This window comes from Chanodichthys erythropterus, chromosome 4 (genome assembly GCF_024489055.1).
Source record: "Chanodichthys erythropterus isolate Z2021 chromosome 4, ASM2448905v1, whole genome shotgun sequence".
In the NCBI taxonomy this organism is placed as follows: domain Eukaryota; kingdom Metazoa; phylum Chordata; class Actinopteri; order Cypriniformes; family Xenocyprididae; genus Chanodichthys; species Chanodichthys erythropterus.
In genome coordinates this window covers 6,584,631-6,605,553 of record NC_090224.1, presented here as the reverse complement: position 1 = coordinate 6,605,553, position 20,923 = coordinate 6,584,631, and the positions used below count along the sequence as shown (strand labels likewise).

Genomic DNA, 20,923 nt, shown 5'->3' with positions numbered 1-20,923 from the left:
TTTACATTTTTTATTTGACATACTGACCTGCTACAATGTATTGCATAGAATATGACTGCAAAAGAAAATGCTTTATTATTTACAGACCTCATAAAAAACAGATCGTCAAAACAGATAGCAACAGATCAAAGGACAGTAACTGGGGCAAGAATAAATTGTAGGGATTAAAGTCATAGTTTAAAAAAAAAAATCTAGCCATGTATTCATTCAAAGTTATATAGGCTTACTACATTGTGCCATTTGCAAGTAGGCAAAACAGCGCTTTATTTTCATATTGCACTTAGGACAAAGTGTCATTTTGAGGTTTCTGATATTACAATTTCATTTGGATATATATATAATTTTTTTTTACAAAAAAAAAAAAAGTTTAGCTTAAAAAATAAATTGCCAAATTAACAATATGAGGTGGTTTAAAGCTAGCTATTTTGTGCCTCACAACCAAGCAAATTTGAGGACCATGAAAGTCTTGCTGCTTTTTTGTATTCTCTGTGCAACCGGTACATACCTTATATTATTTGAGTAAGCCGTTCACAAGTTTACAACACAGTGTGAACCACTTTTCACCATTGCTCTGTGCATTACTGCAATACATGCTGAGACTAACCCATAATGAACATTAGTTTAAAAACAGAGGCTCCTGGGGCTGATTATTGTAAAACAAATGTCCTTCAAGAGACTGAAATTCAAGCAGCAGGAGACATTACATTTAAATGAGGCCAACAACTGAAAGCTCTCCTCGATTAAGTTAACCACTTTAGCGTAAAAAGTTAAAAAGCTGCCTAAACTGCCTGGTCCAAAGGGAATTGAACACACAGTAAAGAAGATCCCATCGTTGTTCAGTTCAGAGTCAGCACAGATTGAAACCTTTACAAATATTTCAATGATAAACATCTCTTCATAATTCTGCATCATCTATGTACATGTTAATTATTACTAAGAAGAGGAGGTGAAGTACAAATCACGCTTCAAAAAAACAAATAAACCCTCCTGAAGACCGAAGTCTACGGATCATATTTCACTCTTAAATAAAAGCAATATATTATCTCATGATCTTCAGTCAACAACAACAAATCAAAACACAAGAAAATGTATAAATACAAATATATATACACAAACACCACAAATAAGAAGAGAAATAAACAAAATGATCAAGCTTACAAAGCTTAAAAAGCTACACACATTAGATCCACACCTCTCAGCATTAAAAACGGCTTGCTGATGTAACGCTGACAGTCTCACCATACAGTGTCTCTGGTTTATGGTTACCATCTAACACGAGCATGATTTCTAAAATCTGAGTGTAAACTTTGTGAGTGTCGGGTTTTCTCTGCGGCGGTGCATGTGTCTTGTGAGGAGGAAGGCAAGGGTGGGGCGTCTGCGAGCCTGAGTTTAAAAGAGGACGAGCAGGCCTGTTTCTACCAAAAACCATGAAACCCTTCTATGCTGCTAACCTTGAACTCTGCGAGTAGTTTTTATTATTAAATGATTATCTCATTGTAATTTAGTTGGAATGCCTAAATTTAACCCAAATTAAGACTGTAACATGTCTCACAAGCCAGTAATGATCAGAGAGAGCCATCCATAGGCAAGGAAACACATTCCAAATTGAACTGCTTCTGCTTGTTATTCTCTTCCACATAAGAAACAAAGCTCCTCCCTTGAATGAAAACGATTGGTCAGGACGAGAACGGAGCCCCTCGGGGCCTCTCTGGGGGCGGGGCTTATTGTGAGTGCACCAATGCGAGTGTACAAATACCAGCTGTTGTCAAACTCTCAATGTAGCATTTACCACTAGCACGGCTCTCCACGTGACAGGAGCTGTTTGCTTTAACTCCCCCCTCCCCCCCTTAATCTCGCTCTCTAGTTCTTCCCCTCCCCCTTGTCTCTGCCATGTCTTAATGCAGACCGCAGTTTGTGGCTCTTCGCATTCGACTGCAACAACTTGATGTTCAATGGATGTTAATGCAGCACAAAAATGAAGTGCCTTAGCTCTGGTCAACCATCTTGTGTTGTAGCAGTAACTAATAACTTAAAGTTGTGGTTGAGATGACTAAAACTTGTGATGGGAGGAATAAAGTAAGCAGGTGAGACACCAGTTTGGATTGATCTCCGCTTCTTGCGAGCTTGTAAGCTTAGACATTCAGAAACGGTCTTCGAGACCACAGCACAAGAGGCATCCACAGATATCCACAATCAGCTTTTTGCAGTGTAGATCACAATGAAGGACAGTATGGAGGAGATGTGGACCCACATTTGGGTAATGGCTTCTTTAGAGGATAGAGGATCTTGCTAAATGCTCAAAAAAGCAGCCCACATTGGGAAATTCATAGGGGAAGTTCATAGCAGGAAACTCAGGCAAGTCTATGTGCGGGTCCACAGTGTGCAGTTCATCGTCGGCAGTCTTCATTCTCCATTGTAGGCACTATGTTCATACGAGGGATTCGACGGTGGCTGTGTGTCTGACAATCATGTACTTGAAAAGTAGAAATAGCATTAAATTCCAAGTGATTCGAAAATATATCACTTTTTACACAAGCAACAGCTCGTTCTGAAACGAAGAGTCAGAAAGGTTTCGAAAAAAGTTTTGAATAGAAAGACTGGAACAAAAGCGTTTCTTCTACAGCTATAGCTTTGGACAGAATCCTACCATTTGAGGAGAGGCTTTCCTGTGAACACAGAGCCATATATAAAACAATCAGCAGTTTTTTGAAAGTTATTGGAGAGAAACCATTCAAATACAGTTGTAACAATGACAGTCTTTGTATAGAGAAAGAGCTCTTGGTATCTTGAGAGGTAGTGTGAGTGCTGCATGTGTATGACATGATCTGATAATTGTAATTACTGACAGTAAATGTAATGCTTCAGAATACAGTGGAGATCACAAAAAAAAGTTGTTTAGCTCATCAAAAGCTACCGAGCGTCCATTATGATCCACTTTTCTTCCATCTCCTCCTCTTAAAGTCACTATTCAATATAAATAAGTGTCAATGGTAATACTTTATATTTGTTTCCGAAGTCCCTGCATATTCATATCTTAGTTTGCTTAAATATGTAGGATGGCAGCATAAGCTTGGCCATCTGAAAAGTCTTAAAAATGTGCATTTATCCTACAGTGAGAGTGTGTCAGGCAGTTTCCTTTTATTATATATAAATATAGCAGTCCTTTGTATAAAAATAGATAAAATATTTGTTTGTTTGTTTAAAAAAAGAAAACACATTGTATTATTCATTTTCCATAGAAAACATCGGGATGGCTGAATGAGGACACTGTGGTGCAAGATGTATCAGGAGTGCACCAGGATCTCCATGATGTGGTCCAGGTCGTTGAGGTCAGAGAGACATAGCTGCAGGCTGCTGTTGGAATTGCAGCTGGAAAGGCTCTTGAGGCCATCATCCACCCCACTGCTTCTCTGCGCAGGAAACGGCAGAACAGAAATGTCTGCGGAGTCGTACATTGACGTGTCGATGTCCTCAAATATGTCATCTAGTGCCAAGTCTGTCAAGTAGCTGGTGGAATTTGTAATCTCAAATGAGCCGAAGAGAGAATCCGTCGACCTTGTGTCATTCTCACCAGCGAAGGATGGCAAAAGGGTCTCATTTTCGGCACCGCCCAACTGGACCTCCTCATCCTCGGTCGTTGTGAGGGAAAATGAAGGGGACAGTGCTCCGGTTAGGGGTTGAGGACAGTCTAAGGGCACGGGTGGCAGGTCAGGAAAGTGGCGTGGGGTCGAGGCATGAGGGAGCGAGGGGCCGAGCGGGGCTAATGGCAAACAGGTTTCCCCCTCCTGTCTCATCTCCTGCTGAATCTGGCGGAGGGTGTTGGCCAGCAGGACCGAGCGGTGCAGGCTGGGTTCAGCTCGCCGCTGGCAGCTTTGTAGCTTGTCCAGACACAAGTCCAGCACCAGCTGCCTCTGCTGAGGATATGGCAAGTCCTGGGCAGGGTCCTCACACGTGCTCAGCTTACGTTTCACCCCCCTGCCCAACATGTACCTACAGTCGAGAACAGAAAAGAAAGTTAAGAAAAACAAGACAGAAGTTACATGTTGATTTCATTGTTTATACCATTTTTGATATTTCAATATGTGTGATTTATGTGGTATAACCAAGTAAAAAGAAGTAATAATTATAACATAACATAGAAAATATTTTCCTTACACACTGAATAGACCTTAGTCTGGGTAGCGGCATATTTAATTTTTGCCAGGAATGAAAGAGAGGCTGTGAGGAATAGAAGTACATTGTGTTCAATGGATTGTACTGTTGTTTAACCCTTGTGCTGTCTTGAAAACCCTATCACACTTGTGGTGTTCCCGGTCAAAAATGCAAAACTGCGACCTGCAAAAAAATTGCTTATGTCTCATTATGCTACCTCATCACCAAATATTGGATTCAATCTTTTTATCAGCTTGTTTTCTTTCAATTAGGACATGATTTGTGTTTATTTTTGGAACGGATCGATCGTAGGCCTTATTTATCTGAGCTCACGTACCTCAGTTTTTGAGTGAAAAAAAGTGTTTTTTGTGGATAATTTAGCATAAAATATGAAAAAAAAATGCACCGTTTATCACAATGGTGTGCTTTAATGTTTAAATGGGAAATTTGTTTTGAAATGGTTTTATTTTGTTTTTATTTATTTCAAAATGGCACAAAAAAAAAACCAAAACAAACAACAACAAAAAACCACTTGTGGTGTTCCCGGTCAAAAATGACCAGCCTGCAGAAAAATAACTTATAAATCACTGGTTATGCTATTTTAAAATCACCAAATGTTGGAATCAATCTTTTTTTTCCAACTTGTTTTCTTTAAATTAGGACAGGTTTTGTATTAATTTTTGAAACCGATTGATCGTAGGCTTCACTGATCTGAGCCTCACTGATTTGAGGATAAAGTTCATCTCTGTGCAAAAGAAAGCCTGTAATACTCAAAATAGTACATGAACGTGTGTGTATGTGCGTGGATGCACGAGTATGCATGTATCCACACATGCAGAGGTCCGAGGCCTTTATTTTTGCACGCCCACATGTATATATGTGAACATGAACATGATGAACACACTCCTGAACACTAATTGTTTCTCTGATTTTCGACTCCATTTTCAATGGGTGGTAATTTTTGACCAATATAAGCACATATCAATGAGTCTTCACAATTGTGAAATTTCACAATTATTGATACTTCAGCAAAAACTAATACTAGGTTAACTAATGTAAGAAAACTGTCCTTAAAATTATTACATAAGACAAGTAAACAGTCAGCAATACAATGACAACAAAAACTAATAACAAAAACATGAACAAATACAACAGAACAAGAATACAATTTACATAAAGTTTTTCAGGAAGACGTACTAAGTGTATTCAGTTAAGTAATAGCCTACAATGAATCAACTGAATTATCAAATACAAGATAATATTTTTACACAATAATGATTTTACCTCGATTATCTTGATTTCATAATTGTTGGAAGCTAAAATCAAAATCGAAAATCAATTATGATTAATTGTGCAGCCGTATTATATAGAATATACTTTCTAAGCCCTGAAACTCAAACTAGTTCCTGTTAACACATCCCCAGTATAGGGCTGGGTGGTATGACAGTTAAACTGTGGTAACGATATATAAGATAGCATGCGATTGCATATTCAGTTCTCTTTCACGTCTTATTGCGTTCGAATGGTCAGATAGACACACAATTGTGTCAAAATGTCCGTCATGTGGAATATTCATGTAAACATAGTCGGTAATGTCTTACATTAACGTAAAAGGTTGGGTGAAAACCAGAAGGTGTCAGTAAATTGGATGCATGCATTAGATCTTAAAAGGGACAGCAGCATAATAAACTGCTGTCTGGCTTAATGTCAATCAAACAACTAAAGAAAAATCACTCACTGCTCTTGACTGAATCAATTTTGTATCTTTAATAAGAATCAGATCATATTTGATTCATACGGTGAAGACTATGTGTTTTCATCATACACTTTATTCAATTTCTGTAGCATTTCTTAGTAAATGTTAAATAAAAAAAGGTTTATTTAGACTAATTTGTATCTTTATTGAAACGTTCTTGTGAAATAAAACTTTCATACCGTGAAATAAGATTAGTTTAATATTGTCTTAAAATGAATGACAACTAGTCGAGTAAAAAAACCTTTAGTCAGGGGCAGCCCTAATAAAAACTTTCAGTAGATTAAAAAAAAAACCTCCAAAAAACCTCTAAGTTCTGAAGGTGATTTTTGTAAACTGCATGTGATCTAGGACCTTTACAAGAATGCATCTGTGTCTTGCCGTTTCCTGCAGAGACCATTGCACGTTCGCTCCAGTTATTAACTTTACATGGAACAACCCAACTGTTAATTTAACAGCACATGACTGTCGTCTGTGCACACAGACTATTGCTGAACTCTGTTCTTGATACTTTGTCTTGAAATTTGACTGTTATCTGATACATGACTGATAAAGCTTTAACCTGACACAGCTCTTACTCCTCCTCCTCCTCCTCCTTCTCATCCCAGAGTGGGGCTTCCTGAGAGGTGGATGCATTAGCTGAAGCTCCTCCTGTCTGCGACTGCAGCACACTTGAGAATAAGATCATGCTTCATTAGCGCTCCCTTCACACAGCGGAGGAGGATACGCAGCACAGGAGCGCAATGCTTACTGCTGCAGCTCTCCAAAGCCTTCTATCCTGCGAGCGATACTTACAAGCAAAGACCACCTTCAAGTCTAATACGTTCTTAAAAAGGTCCCAAAAAGGGGTTTCCACAGCAATGCCATAGAAAAGCCATTATGAGCTTTTGTGCCTTTATTTTTAAGCGTATGGAGACTGCCATGACCATTACCTGTCTAATCTAAATCACACAAGGAAGTAGGAATTTCTCAGGTCATTTAAATTCCACACTCAAAGCTACCATTTCAAGCCACAATTTTTGTTTGGGCCAAACATTTACAAGAGCAAAATGTGGCTTGTGGGCACACAATTTGAATCCCAACCATAACTGCTCTGTCAAATAGCAGTCTCGAATCTAGTGAGCTGGAGTTGGAGTGGAAAGGGCTGTAAATGCGAGTGACTGTCTATCCACCTCTGCGCTCTGTGGTGTAGGCGCCCCACCCCCTCCCAACATCCATCACTCTGAACGAAGGCAGACATCCCCCGCAGGTCTGGTCACCGACTGCTCTTCTCTACTGCAGGGTGCACAGGAAGCTGCAAGAGCCAAGAAGAGCCTCTTGTGTTCAGAAGTGAGATGGATGCAATGCATTATATTGCACAGTCTCCATTCCACCATGTAAAAAATGTGTAGTCTTAAGTCTTAGTTTAGATAATAGATACCACAAGCAATCGTGAACCTTAAATAAAGCACGAAGGGAAAGGCAAGGAAAAAATATTTAATTAAATGAACAACTCACACCATTGGTGTCAAAACAAGTTTGATTAAACACTTTCAATGCCCGGAAACAGCCTGAACATGTGTGCGCGCATGCATGGACTGCAGCGCTCAAGTGTGTCACGCTAGGGCTAGCAGTTATATAACCATCCATGCTAGCAGAGCACTCTGGGCTAAATTCCTGCTCAGCCCTATAGGTGCCTTCCCCACAAAGCAGTCACAAGGCTTCAAAAAGGGACATTTTGTATTCCTGCAGATTTCACAGCTGAATTCCGACAGGAGCACGCATACGCTGAGGGTCTCTGTCAGCAACAGAAAGCTACGAACGAAATGACGAGCAAGCAAACCACTACTACACAAAAACAATATAATCCATTAGAAAATGAAGGTAAAGAACTTATATTACATATGGTTTATGCTTATGACATCAAACAAGTGTTAAAGCTTGAGAAAAAGGTTATAATGATTGATCCTTGTGCATTAAAATTTGCTTTTATAAAGCTTCTTTAAAGAAGGCAAGCTGAACAACTTGGAATTTGACCTGGTCTCTATAAAGTCTCACAGCTTTAAAGCAGCAAGACATGATTTAAATTTGGGCCCCTCTGGTTAGACTGGCCTCTGTGGTCTGCTTGCCATGGCAACAGCGGTGGATGAGAGACTGGCGCTTGAGTGGCACACAGAGTCTGCAGCTCAAAGACAATAAGCACAACTACGTAGAGAACCATCAAAGTGGGTGAACACAATAGGATGCATTGCAGTAGAGTATGCTGGGTTGCATCAGTTCAGGTCGGCACACATACATGATGGCACTTCAGCCTTTTGTCTTTTTACCTAGTTGTAAATCAGAAGTGAGGCCCACCATGGAAGTCCCACCATGACTATACAATACAATGAAATAGAAACCAACCAATATTGAATTTTTTTATTTTTTTCTTTTACAAGCAATTTTTATATTTTTGTGCACCCAATAACCAGTGTGCTGAACTCATTTTTAATAATTTTATTGTTTCTGCAGTTTGACACAATAACTACATAATCATTATTTGTTAATAATAAACAACACTTTAATGTAATATAATATAATAACCTTTATTATTAAATAATTAATTATTTTGTACTAAATAAAAATTTCAAGGTTCAAGATTACTTTGTCCCTTAGGAAATTTGTCTTGGACTTTAATATTAATAACAATAACAACATTTATGTTGTGATTAATTTATTGATTAAATGTTTCTGTGTGAAAGTCTCAATAACACTAATTGCTATACCTGTATAATGGCAAATAAAAAAACATGACATTCAGTGTTTTATAGACCGTCAATTTAGTACTTATAATGATCAGGAGTGCCACTTAAAAATAAAACGAAGAATCACTTAATTTAATAATTCAAACATAAAAATGTATATAAATGAATCACTTAAGTTTAAGACATATTTAAAGTGGTTTATTTATTTCCCGTTTTTAAATATAGTTTAATAAACTAATAAAACAATACATTTTAAAAATCTTTTTTTCAAATATAAATAAATAGACAAATTTGAAACAGGCCATTTAATTTAGTTTTTAAAACATAGATCAATAAAACAATAAAAAGTACATTAGTAAATCATTTTAAATGTGCATTTAAATCACTTTTTTAAAAAGAATTTGGCAAATGTTTTTTTCTCTCTATTTACCAATTGCTTTTCTTTGTCGGTTTGCCAAATGCTTTTCTTTATCCATTTGTCAATCGAGTAATAAAATGCCATTGGACAGTACACATGTGGGAGCAACCAATCAACTTTCACCTCAATTTGAAGAGCCAACCCTCTCTCACTTGTAACACTCACTGTCATTGGACAGTTAGTACGGTGACCGGGAGGGGACATTGTTCAGTTCATTTAGTTTTGTCATGGCCACGACATATAAACTCGTGGGAACGTAATATGTTGTGGCCACAAGATATTAATTTGTGGGAACGTGATAATAACTTTGATAATAACAACCTGCGCAACCATGGCAACCTGGAATTATCAGAAATTGATAGACCTAAATAATATTTATTTTTAATTTAGAAAAAGAACAGAATTAAGAAATTATTATATTAACATAGCGCATATATTGTATTGCGCACGATGTTACTTAGACAGCATTCGAATGAAGTTTATCAATAAATGTTTAAATGTTGTACATTTTAATCCCATCCAACAGTCTTTTAAATCCATTCACTTATCGTTTATTTTTTATTTAATATTTTTATATTATTATTAGTTACATTTGTACGTTTATTTGCTTTATATAATATATTCCACCCTTATTTTTCATTCTTAATTAAAAATTATAGTATTGTCCATTTCTGATAATTCCAGGTTGGCATGGTTGCGCAGGTTGTTTACACATTTAACTCGTGGCCATGAGAAAAATATATAATTCCCTCACCATATGATCTGGAGGCCATGACTTTACATCGCGTGGCCACGACATAAGGATGTCGTTACCTCGACAAAACGATCTTGTTGCCATGAGTTGTTATTATCACGTTCCCACAAGTTTATATGTTGTGGCCACAACAAAACTAAATGAACCGAACATGTCCCCTCCCTGTCACCGTACTAACTGTCCAATGACAGTGAGTGTTACAAGTGAGAGAGGGTCGGCTCTTCAAATTGAGGTGAAAGTTGATTGGCTGCTCCCACGTGTGTACTGTCCAATGGCATTTTACCACTCGATTGACAAATGGATAAAGAAAAGCATTTGGCAAACCGACAAAGAAAAGCAATAGGTAAATAGAGAGAAAAAAGCATATGCCAAATTTTTTAAAAAAGCGATTTAAATGCACATTTAAAATGATTTACTAATGTACTTTTTATTGTTTTATTGATCTACATTTTAAAACTGAATTAAATGACCCGTTTAAAATTTTTCTATTTATTTATACATTCAAAAAAGATTTTTAAAATGTATTGTTTTATTAAACTACATTTAAAAACAGGAATTAAATAAACAACTTTAAATATATCTTTTAATTTGCCCATATAAAAAGTGATTCATTTATATACATTTTTATGTTTGAATTATTAAATTAATTAATTGATTCTTCATTTTATTTTTAAGTGGCACTCCTGGTCCTCCATACATAAGAGGTTGTACATCTGAGAAGTGTACTGTACTTTATTATACAGCCGCTTTCACTTATACCAAAGCATAACTGAATACCAGCCTTGTGCCACACAGATACACCAGTTTCACCAAAGGCAGAGAGATAAAGACTTCCCATCACTGTGTGATTAGTACCCAAAATAAATCAAATGAACAGAAGACCACAAAGTGACAGACAAGCACTGAAATGATCTTTAGCCACACACTGAGCCCAAAATAAAGAGTTTCTTCAACTCATAGACTGGTCTGCATTACAATACTTTCTTTACAAGAGCAAATCAAACTGACGTGGTTGAGTCAGTTCTCAATTTTTTCAGTTTCCCTCCCTTAGCCCTCCTACTTCCCCAAAGGATGCAGTCAATATAAAGAGGAGAACAGGAAAGAGAGAGAGAGAAAAAAAGGAGCGAGCATTAAAAAATTTTTTTTTAAAAAGTGTGTACGTAAGCGAGAGCGAGCAGGAGAGTCGAAAAAGGTTAGTCTGAGAAAAAGGAAGGAGAAATACAGATTGAATTGAGGAGTGTGAGTAAGTGCACAGGGGACTGACTGAGTAGGAGGGAGGGAGTAGGTGGCAAATGCCATTGACAAGCCGACTAAGTCCTGAATAATGAACCATTGGGTAGACAGGCCGGATGTCTTAGTTTGGGCAGCTTTGTAACTGGGCGGCTCCAACAGACTGACAAAGTGACTCAGAGTGTTAGTCACGCCGACAGACGTGAACACACGCTCATACAGCTCCCTAGTCTTATTAATGGTGTAAATCTTTGAGTTAGTGGTGAAACTTCACTCTAATAAGATATTCAGATGGATTTTATTAAATGAATCCGAATAATTGTCTACGCAATAAGCATGTAATATGCGTGTTGTGCAATGGTCAAGAAATTAGATCGCTGACAACCCTGCTTTACATTTGATTAAATGCTTAACGTGACAACATCAGTACCTTATAATCAGTCATTCACTTTAGCAAGAAAAAAAAAAAAAAAAAACAGCAAAAAACAATGACAACTCTTTGCAAGTAGTTAACTGACTGCTTGAACATCCCTGAGAGACTAGAAGGACCAAGTTTGTGCACTGACTTACTAGGCTATATGTTTCTGCAGTAAACAGCATGTGTCTAAAATACGAATATATATTAGTGTATATAAACTGTAAATTTCTTTAAAAACATTAGTGTATTGACAGAATACAGACATGTATTCTGGTTGATGTCAATTATCCAAAAAACAACAACAAACCAGAAGCAACAATGGTGCACATGTCAACTAATGCAACATAAATAAAGCTTTAATAATTTCTGACACTTCATATACTATTTGCTTTTACTGAAAACTATGGCATCCTCTTTTCGAAGGATAGCGGAACCTAAAACTGTACTTTATCACTCCTCTTATGATGACAGAATGAAACATAATTAATCCTTAAGATTCATGTAAAATTACAACAATTAAACACATCATTTAATCGAATTATTAAACTTTGGTAAAACCGAAAACTGCTGATTTGCGTTCATTTATGCCTGACTTTCGATTTTGCTTCAGTTATACATGTTTGCAAAAAGGTATCTAAACATTTCGTAAAGATGTCTTATTCTTTAATAATAAGTTTGCAAGAAAATTGTCCAGTCACATTTCGAGTGAACGTTAGCCGGGTGCAAACATCAGTGTGGCAAAATCGACCCCGTTACGCAACCGAGACCACGTACGAATCACAAGAGAAAGTGTGAGGTACCAAAGTTTCTGTTTAAAGGCTCGCAGTGATCTAGATTTAGAATGCATAAAACATAATTTTGCTATGACTCCGGTTGTAAAGAAACAAGTGTGTAACGGACTAGAAGCTACTCAAAGCTCAAGTATCAACATAAACTGGAGTTGTTACGTAAAGCGGGACAGTGCTGAGCAGTTAATATATAAGATAATTTCCAGAAAAAAGATAATACCTGAAAGGTCGCTGACCATCATCAGATGTAACGTTAATTTAGAAAACGGTTTATGACTAAAAGTCTATACCTTGACGAGGAAAGGGCACCATCTCCGCCGGGCTCAACTTCCTTCTTCACAGCAGTGGACTCCACTTCCAGTCGACACATAGATACACTGGGAATACCGTTTTTCCTTTTCATGGACGCCTCGAAAGCAGTGATATCCCTTTGACCCATACCATTATGTTTGGCTCAACCAGTTGCTTCGTTGTTTAGCGTTTATTACAACCAAGTACTCTCGCCAAGACGTGAGCGCGCACTGCTAGCCTCCGCGGCTAAGCTCACAGTGATGCGCAGCGAATTAGCCAGTTAGCTAGTCCGTACTTGGGAAAAGTACGTTCTCTGTCTATATGGAACTACAAAATAAATTTACATGAGTTAGTCGAACGACAGCTACATTCTCTTGGCTGATAAAAAAGACGTAAGTTTGTTTAAATCGGTCGCTAGACTCCGAGTTGAGCTTCTGGTCCAAAGTCTGAACATTATTTTTATCGCGAAACTACGCGACCGATCGCGTCTCACACGGGCACGAGAGCAGAACTCTCGCTACGCTGTAGAATCAACGGGAAAAGAACTCAGCTGATTGACGGTCGTCAGGTGGGATGGCTGTGATTGGTCGAACGCGACCTCAGACCCGCCTAGTAACTGCATCTGATTGGTTGAACGCGTGTTCTGCCCCCACCTCTCTAGTCTATCACATTTGTCGCTCTAACATGCCCACAGACCGAAAACGTGACCGTTTGGAGCACTGGCTACCGGACTACGGTACAACTGCATTATAAATGACAAAATATCTATTTAAAAGCAATTAATATCTATTTAAGGAAACTATCTGAATACTATAACGTTAGATGATAACAGCTATATTTGATTCATAGTAGAATTTCTCTAAATGACGCTTTGTATATATCTTTTTTTTTAGATGAATCTGATACATTAGGTAATAAGAACTCAGAATCATGTGGGTTGGATAATACAAAATTTTCTGAAATACAACCACCACCTAATAAAATCCGCGAACAGCGGAGGGATTTAAACATTGACGTTCACTGAGTCAAATCTGCTGACGTCACTTGCATGAGAATTCACTCCGTACAGAACCGTGACGTCGATTTTATGTTTTACACTCTTTTAAAAATTGAAGTTTTGCGAATATTAATATATAAGTTTTGTGTTTTCCTTGCATTACTAAGAAGAATTAATAGTAAAGTCAATTCTTCGCTACATGAAAACATTTTAGCATATCTTTAAAACAGTTTAGAAAAGTAAATCGACATCAAAACCATGTCTTCACTTACACCCAATACCCAACTCAGTTACTGGGTAATCTTGCCACTTCAAATGTCACCCTTCTCATCCAACAAAAGTTCTCAATGCTCAACTACACACGTTGATGACTATGATGACAGCTTAATACTTGATTACAGGAGAAAAACCACACAGAATTGTTTTCATAAGTTGTACCTTTTATTAAAAAACGTTAAAAAAGCTACAATGCTCATATAAAATGTTTATACTCTATACTAGTTTAAGATCATACAATAAAAAACATCCTCTTAGAATTGAAGTGAGACAATGTTGAAGAAAACAATTATCAAAGTGTAATAACCTATAATTTGCACAAACATAGTTTATGCAAAACTTTACTTTAGACAAAACCAAACAAAATATATGTAACAACTGGGGGAAATATTGGGTAAAATAAAACCATCTCTTGTTGACTGATTCTGAAGTATAAAAAAGAATACTGTACTAAATGCATTTTAAACACTTCATACATAGAAAGTGTGTTATGACACTTAATGCATAGAACTGGACAAATGCCTTCTCATTATGAGGGGTCTAGAGGACTAATAGACAGATATACTTAAGCCATTCACCCATATTAAAACAGTTAACTTGCTTAAAATCAATACTTAAACCAATGATTGGTGCAAATCAACTTACAAAGCACTAATTCTGTGACCGATTTTCTATGAGCAAAAGGCTTTGGTCAATCAGTCCCCTAGAGTTAAAATGCCACCCTGAGTTTGACCACAGCCAACACTCACCGTTTGCAGTAAATAAATTAAATAAATTAAGTCACAATACAGAATGGGTTGGCCCCATTATAATTCATTTGTTGATTAGGCAAAATATAAGAACTTTGACGTCTAACAACAAAACCAAACCTACGGCTGAGCTGATTGACAGCCAACTGCAATCAAACCTTGAGAGGAAAAAAAAAAATACTTTGTGCAAATGAGCACATAAATGTAAAACATGCATCACTGTATGTATATTTGGTGCATTTTGCATACTGTAGTATTGAATTAAATTCCTTCAGTTTATGGATTTTGATAAACAGAAAAGTTGAGTTGTTGCTCATAAGAATCTAATCTCTTCGTTTAAAATCAATTTGTAGAACATGTACATAATGTACAGTAACATATTACAAGAAAAATCTATTGTAGAAAATATATATTTATGTACACATTTTAGACAATCTTTTGTCTCCTTATGAAAATATCCCAAGCTTTACAACTTGTATACATCTTGTTCTGCTCTCTGTAGTGTCATGAGTATAACAAATAAATTAAATAAAAACAAAAAAAACACCATGTCTGGACAGACAAATACAGAAAAAAATGATTAAAACATACAAAGGGTATGCAAATAATGACTATGGTCAGCTCATAAAATCAAGGCTATCCTTCACAAGACATCAACTCTTTTCCCTGAAAGGACTCCAGACTTTACTTGCTTCCCATAAAGGAACAGAAAAGCCATTAACATTAAGACAAGCGTGTAAGTCTCTGAATAAGGTCTAACCTAAGAACCCACAATGATTTCCATGATGTGATCCAGTTCATTGAGATCAGAACGACAGTTTGGTGTGGACACTATGGAAGGGGAACCGTGTGAAGGTCCCAAGCTATCAAGGAGGTCATAAGGCCCCATCTTGGGTGCACTCTGCATACCAGTCAGCATGGTGTCCAGATCATAGTAGGACGTGTCCACATCTGAGAATAGCTCCTCAAGAGCAGAGTCTGGACCCGGTGAACCGTTTTTTATTTCAAATGTCCCAAAAACTTGTCCAATGGTCTTTGGTCCCTCCGTGGAAGCCTCATCCTCTGTGTCTACCTCCTCATCTTCTCCTGAACCAAGTCTAGAGTCTTCAAGGGCCTCTTCGTCCCTCTCTACGCCACTGAGCTCATTCTTCTCCCAGCACTGGCCTATACGGCCTGCCAGGCACACATTAGAGACAGTATCGCTAACTGAAACGGAGCACAGTGTCTCATCAGCTACCACCTCCTCTTCACGGCAACCTTCGTAGCTGATGACGGAAAAGAGCTTAGGTTCTGCATCCTGCTCCCGTGACCTGCAAAGGACCTCAGTGGCCACCAAACGCTCAGAGGGGCTCTGGCCTGCACCACAGAATGCTTCGGTGACCATATGCCAGCTGCCATCGTGGGTCATCTCCTCCTGAATCTGTCTGACCGTGTTGGCAATGAGAACCGAGCGGCAGAGGTTGGGCTCCACTAGCATGTGGCATAACTGCAGCTTAATGAGGGACATGTCCAGCAGCGACTGCCGTTGCAAGCTGTACGAGGATGCCACCCTGGCACCTACCAGGCCTTCGTCGGATAGCTCTTCACCACCATCGGAAAATTTACGCTTGGTGCCCTTGGAGAACATGTTTTAGCCTACAGACAAAAAAAAATAAAAAATGGGATAGCAATGGTCAGTTCACATTCATCCATTCCTGTTAAGTGAATCAAAGTAAATTCTGGCAATATCAGAACTATAATATAAAACCAATATAAATGTCAATGACAAAGGATAAATTCAAAAAGCATCATTCTATGAAAATGCAGTGCGTAAAGCCTAACAAAAACATAAAAACAACAAATTAAGAGTGAAATTATTCTCTTAGGACACTTAAATAGAGTGTGTGTGTAATATATTATATATATATATATATATATATATATGTATATAAAACAATGGATAATTAACTAATCCGACTAAATACTTCCATATTAGAATAATAGATTCTAAATTATACCAGAACTTGGTAATTAGAGCCTAATAGATCTATGGATAAAAAAAATGCTTTAGTCTCACATTAAACTCCTACACTTCAGAATATTTTTGAGGACACAGATCACACTTTACATTCATTGTTAATCCACAGCCACGTAAAGTATAAAAAAGGCATTTTTTTTGTAATGTAGATCTTTGCCCATGATGGGAATCAATTTTTAAGTAATCTACACTAATCTTCATCAAATTACTGATTTAGCTAAAATGTTGTAATTGTGCTTCAAGCTTTTGAATATGAATAAAAATGGAGGTGAAAGTAGATACCCCAAACAGAAAGTCTAATGTGGAGAGCCACAGTACTGAGACGAGGACTCCCTGTCTCCGTGGCCAGCCAACCAGGGTTACAGGAGCCTAAAAGTAACAAACATGCATCCAGTATAGGAAAAACACATGACACCAACCAGCATGACAAAGCACATTATCTGTCATCACACCAGATCTTGACCGACTGAGTGTTTGTGAGCGTGTATGTGACTATGTGTATGTATGTAGGGAGGAGTAGGGAGGGGGCACAGGGACCTCTGATCTACTTTTGTCAAATACTGGTGGGTAGGTGAGAGGTGGGGAAGACATAAGACGAAAGCTAAACAATGGTAATGAGTTACATTTTACACATCAAACTCTTATGCAAAACAAGCAAACCAACAAATCCATTGAGTGCAAGCACACAAAAAAACCACCACATATATTGCAAAGTCATTTCATGTTAAGAGGGATGACTTAACATAATGGAGATGATTTGCTTGACAGTTACCAAGATCACACACAAGAACTTTAAACCCATAACCACATTGTTAACCAGATATATTAATGGCATGGTGGTTTTCCTACCTGAAGCATGGGTGACATCCCAGCACTGTTGAAAAAAAGACCAGAGTGCAAGCTGACACACATCCGCTGCAACTAAAACTACAACCAACATTTCGTACACCAGCACTGTATTCTGTTTATAATAGAGTGCTGCAGGAATGAGTCCTAAAACCCAGAAACAAGTTAGAATTTTTTTTTTAAACTTCTAGTTCCATCATCCCAAAGTCAAAAGGTTTTTTGATAAATGCCTAAAAAATAAAGTCTGGTTAACAAAAGCTCAAGATATTTTCATTCATGTTTTATTCTCTGACATTAAAATACATCAGTAATACCACACTCATGAATGATATTCTTTTATAACAAGCGGCTAAATGGGTCTACAGAGGATATTAAACATCAAATCAAACAGGAAAATGCATCTACTGCTTCAACAGCCTCATTGACGCATGCTCTTGTAAAACTATTCTAACTCAAAAACTTTCCAAATTGTAGATTTTAAAGAATAAAAGATTTGTCAGAAACTCAGTGATATTGAAGTCAAGCATGCATGGTATAGGTTCTTTATAGTCTAACTTTAGCTTTTTACTTCTGTCAATTGCATTTAGGCATCAACATTCATAAAAAAATTGTTTTCATGCGTTATGATTATGATTGAAAAATTGGTGAGAATCATTAACTTTTGTTCATTACTGCACTTATTTGCTGCAATTATCCAAGTCAATATAAAAATCTTACTAGTTTTTTTTTTTTTTTTTCCCTCGAAGGAACCAGGGTAATGCTAACTTCTCGGCCGGCCTACAAAAATGTGTTATCCCTGCGGCACTCCATATCTAGTAAGATTTGCAGGATATCTCCATGTGCCCTTAAGTATGAGAGTTAAGGTATTCTACAGAACTGGTATTCTACATTGCAAGGATTGACACAAAATTAAACAAAAGAAATATATATTTGTATAAAAAAAAAAAAATAAAAAAAAATCACTATACAATCCTTCCAGTAGCTGGAGTCTAAACTACATAAGACTTACAGCGAAGGGGGCAATGGGTAATTCATCCACAGTGAACGTATCATACAGGCTCCACCCAGACAGACTCACTTCCCCTCCCCCACCGCACTGACGTGGTCAAAAGTGCGCTACTGGGTAAGTAACAAAATAAATAACCAGTGAAATAAACACCCAAACTCTTAATACGAAGGTTCGATAAACAATAATCCACTAGATAAATATAAAAATGAGGTTACTCACAGACTCCCTGACATGCGAGACCGGGAAACAAAGGTATAAACCTCTCTGCTGAGACGACAAAGATGGAAGCCATTTTGATTTTTCAAACGGGTCCGCTGGCTAGTCAACTTCGCCTCGTTTACGGCCAACCCAAACAGCATCTTCAACTTTTCCACACGTTTACCGTGTCGACTAAATGCACATGAGAGTGAAATATATACTTCGGAAACACATGACATGTAAAGGCAAATAACAGGGGCGGCTAAACATGGACCGCACGGTCACTTCCGCAAACATGCCGCTTTTCGAAATCGACCGCGCATTTAACCATCGCGGATCGAGATCTTCTAAAGCGGTGCGACTACATAATATAGATTTTATTTAAATCGCACATCACAGTACGTTAAGACTTACCTCGTGATATTTGTGTTTTTTGGTGGCGAGCGTCATAAGCGTTTCGTGGGCCTGGTTTAATACTGGAGCTGCAGCTCCTTCGGCCTCTCCAGCACAGATTGCAGTGAGCATACGGCAAGCAGCAAGAGGCAGCCAGCTGCAGCAGTGAAAGGGCCGATGGGGGCGGACGCTTGCATCTTGATCGACAGCAGGCCATCGCAGGAACGGGGAGCCCCGAACAAAAGCGTCTGTGATTCTACCCATGGGCCCCAACTTCAACAATGCACATCTTGTTTTTGAGGAATCTTAAAAATCAAATGGACATGCACAAATTTATGATTTCACAAAGCACACACTGGGTTATTTATTGGTCCCATTTCTCAGCCATTCCCACAGCCCAAAGATAACATTCAGAAAATCAGTTAATGTTAATTTGGAAAGATTCACTTTAAAAAAAAAAAAATAAAGTTACTGTAAATTGAAGGCAGTATCAGAAAATATTTTATACATCTGCACATTACACATGGTTTTCAGGGTTGCTTTTTAACCTTTGTGAAGCTGTATTCCTTTTATGAAATTCATTATAGCCTACTCAAATCACTGTAGATAAGAGATGCAAACCATAAAACATAAAAAAAAAAACAATTCTGAGGAAAAACAAAATGATATTTTATTCCTATGTGTTGGGAAACAGCTGGAAAATTTCAGAGGTATTTTTATGTCACTGCCCTTTGTCAAATGGAACGATTTAAGTTAATAAAATCAAAACAGATTCATTATCAGGGGTGGGGAACGTTGATCCTGGAGGGCCAATATCCTGCAGTGTTTAGCTCCAACCCTGAAAAATACACCTGCCTGTTACTTTAGCAATCCCGAAGTGTTTAATTATGGTTGGAGGAGCTATTCTCTGCAGGACAATGGCCCATCAACATTCCCCACCTCTGCATTATAACAATAATTTTAAGTTTAAAATGTATTTTTGACCACATTTTCAATATTTTATCCATCCATTTTTAGTTCTGCTACAGTAAGGGTAAAGTTAACTAGAAATTCTGTACATCAGGTTCTGCATCCTGCTGAATGCTAATGGAAAATAATACCCCATCTGTGACTTTAAAAATACAAAATTAGGCCTATTATAATTTAGTTAATTTGGCAGGGACACTGGAAAGTACTAAGCTGTCTGCCTTCAGTGGTCTGGCAGTAAAAACAATAACATGATTCATGGTTTTCCATATTCTGAAAAAGTGAGCCATGACTTTCATTGCTTTAATACTGTGAGGTTTGTCTCTGCAGTACTGTTTCCAATGCTATCAAAACGACAGACCCTTTTTTTTGCCAGTTTGTGGCGAATCTGTGTTCTTCCATAGTGACTCTAAACCAGTGGTCTCAAACTCAATTCCTAGAGGGCCACAGCTCTGCACAGTTTAGCTCCAACCAGCTCCAACTCATACCTGCTTGGAAGTTTCTAGTAATCCTGAAGACCTTGATTAGCTAGATCAGGTGTGTTTGATTAGGGTTGGAGGAAAACTGTGCAGAGCTGTGGCCCTCCAGGAATTGAGTTTGAGACCACTGCTCTAAACAGTAGCTACGTCCGAAAACTGGAAAATGCTGCCTTCTGAGGACACATTTCAAGGTAGGAAGGCATCAAGGCACATCCGAATCCAATGTTCGCTTCACTTCCTGTCTCATGAGATACCTTCCTCAGATTGATTTTTGAAGGAAGCATGGATGTGTCCTTAGCTGCCTTTGATATCCCACAATCCAGTGCTTTCCATTCTGACAGTTGAGCTAGAAAAATAAAGATGGTGTCCGAAAGTTGCGTTTGCTGCTCAGTTTGTGTATAAATGTACGATTTTGGCCAACATATTTCAATTTTGATATAATTTCTATCGAGAAATTACTACTGTA

The 20,923-nt window shown here is 37.8% G+C and overlaps 2 protein-coding genes across 7 annotated transcripts; both read right to left on the bottom strand.

Annotated features, from left to right (window-relative positions):
* Window positions 1-13,038, bottom strand: si:dkey-177p2.6 (uncharacterized protein LOC568712 homolog). Its single transcript, XM_067383875.1, has 2 exons — window positions 12,527-13,038; window positions 1-3,990 (listed from the first exon to the last, which is right to left on the bottom strand). Exons 1-2 carry the CDS (start codon window positions 12,673-12,675, stop codon window positions 3,285-3,287), a joined length of 855 nt encoding a protein of 284 aa, XP_067239976.1. The 5' UTR covers window positions 12,676-13,038; the 3' UTR covers window positions 1-3,284.
* An 895-nt stretch (window positions 13,039-13,933) lies between these two features.
* cdca4 (cell division cycle associated 4) lies at window positions 13,934-20,360 on the bottom strand. Of its 6 annotated transcripts, none has more exons than XM_067383870.1 (3): window positions 17,416-20,360; window positions 16,849-16,935; window positions 13,934-16,184 (listed from the first exon to the last, which is right to left on the bottom strand). In XM_067383870.1, the coding sequence occupies exon 3, from the start codon at window positions 16,174-16,176 to the stop codon at window positions 15,310-15,312; it is 867 nt and encodes a 288-aa protein (XP_067239971.1). In that variant the 5' UTR covers window positions 16,177-16,184; window positions 16,849-16,935; window positions 17,416-20,360; the 3' UTR covers window positions 13,934-15,309. The 6 variants fall into 6 exon arrangements, with proteins under 6 accessions (XP_067239971.1, XP_067239975.1, XP_067239974.1 ...); XM_067383874.1 differs by having other exon boundaries at window positions 13,934-16,935; window positions 17,416-17,440; window positions 19,034-20,360; XM_067383873.1 differs by having other exon boundaries at window positions 19,034-20,360.
* Between the last annotated feature and the right edge of the window lie 563 nt (window positions 20,361-20,923).

Bases quoted from the DNA above. Each gene is read 5' to 3' on its own strand.
- cdca4 (XM_067383870.1), bottom strand. From the start codon at position 16,176: ATGTTCTCCAAGGGCACCAAGCGTAAATTTTCCGATGGTGGTGAAGAG.
- si:dkey-177p2.6 (XM_067383875.1), bottom strand. From the start codon at position 12,675: ATGGGTCAAAGGGATATCACTGCTTTCGAGGCGTCCATGAAAAGGAAA. The intron at 3,991-12,526 runs GTATAGACTTTT...TCTCGACTGTAG, and splicing joins GGTGCCCTTTCCTCGTCAAG to GTACATGTTGGGCAGGGGGG.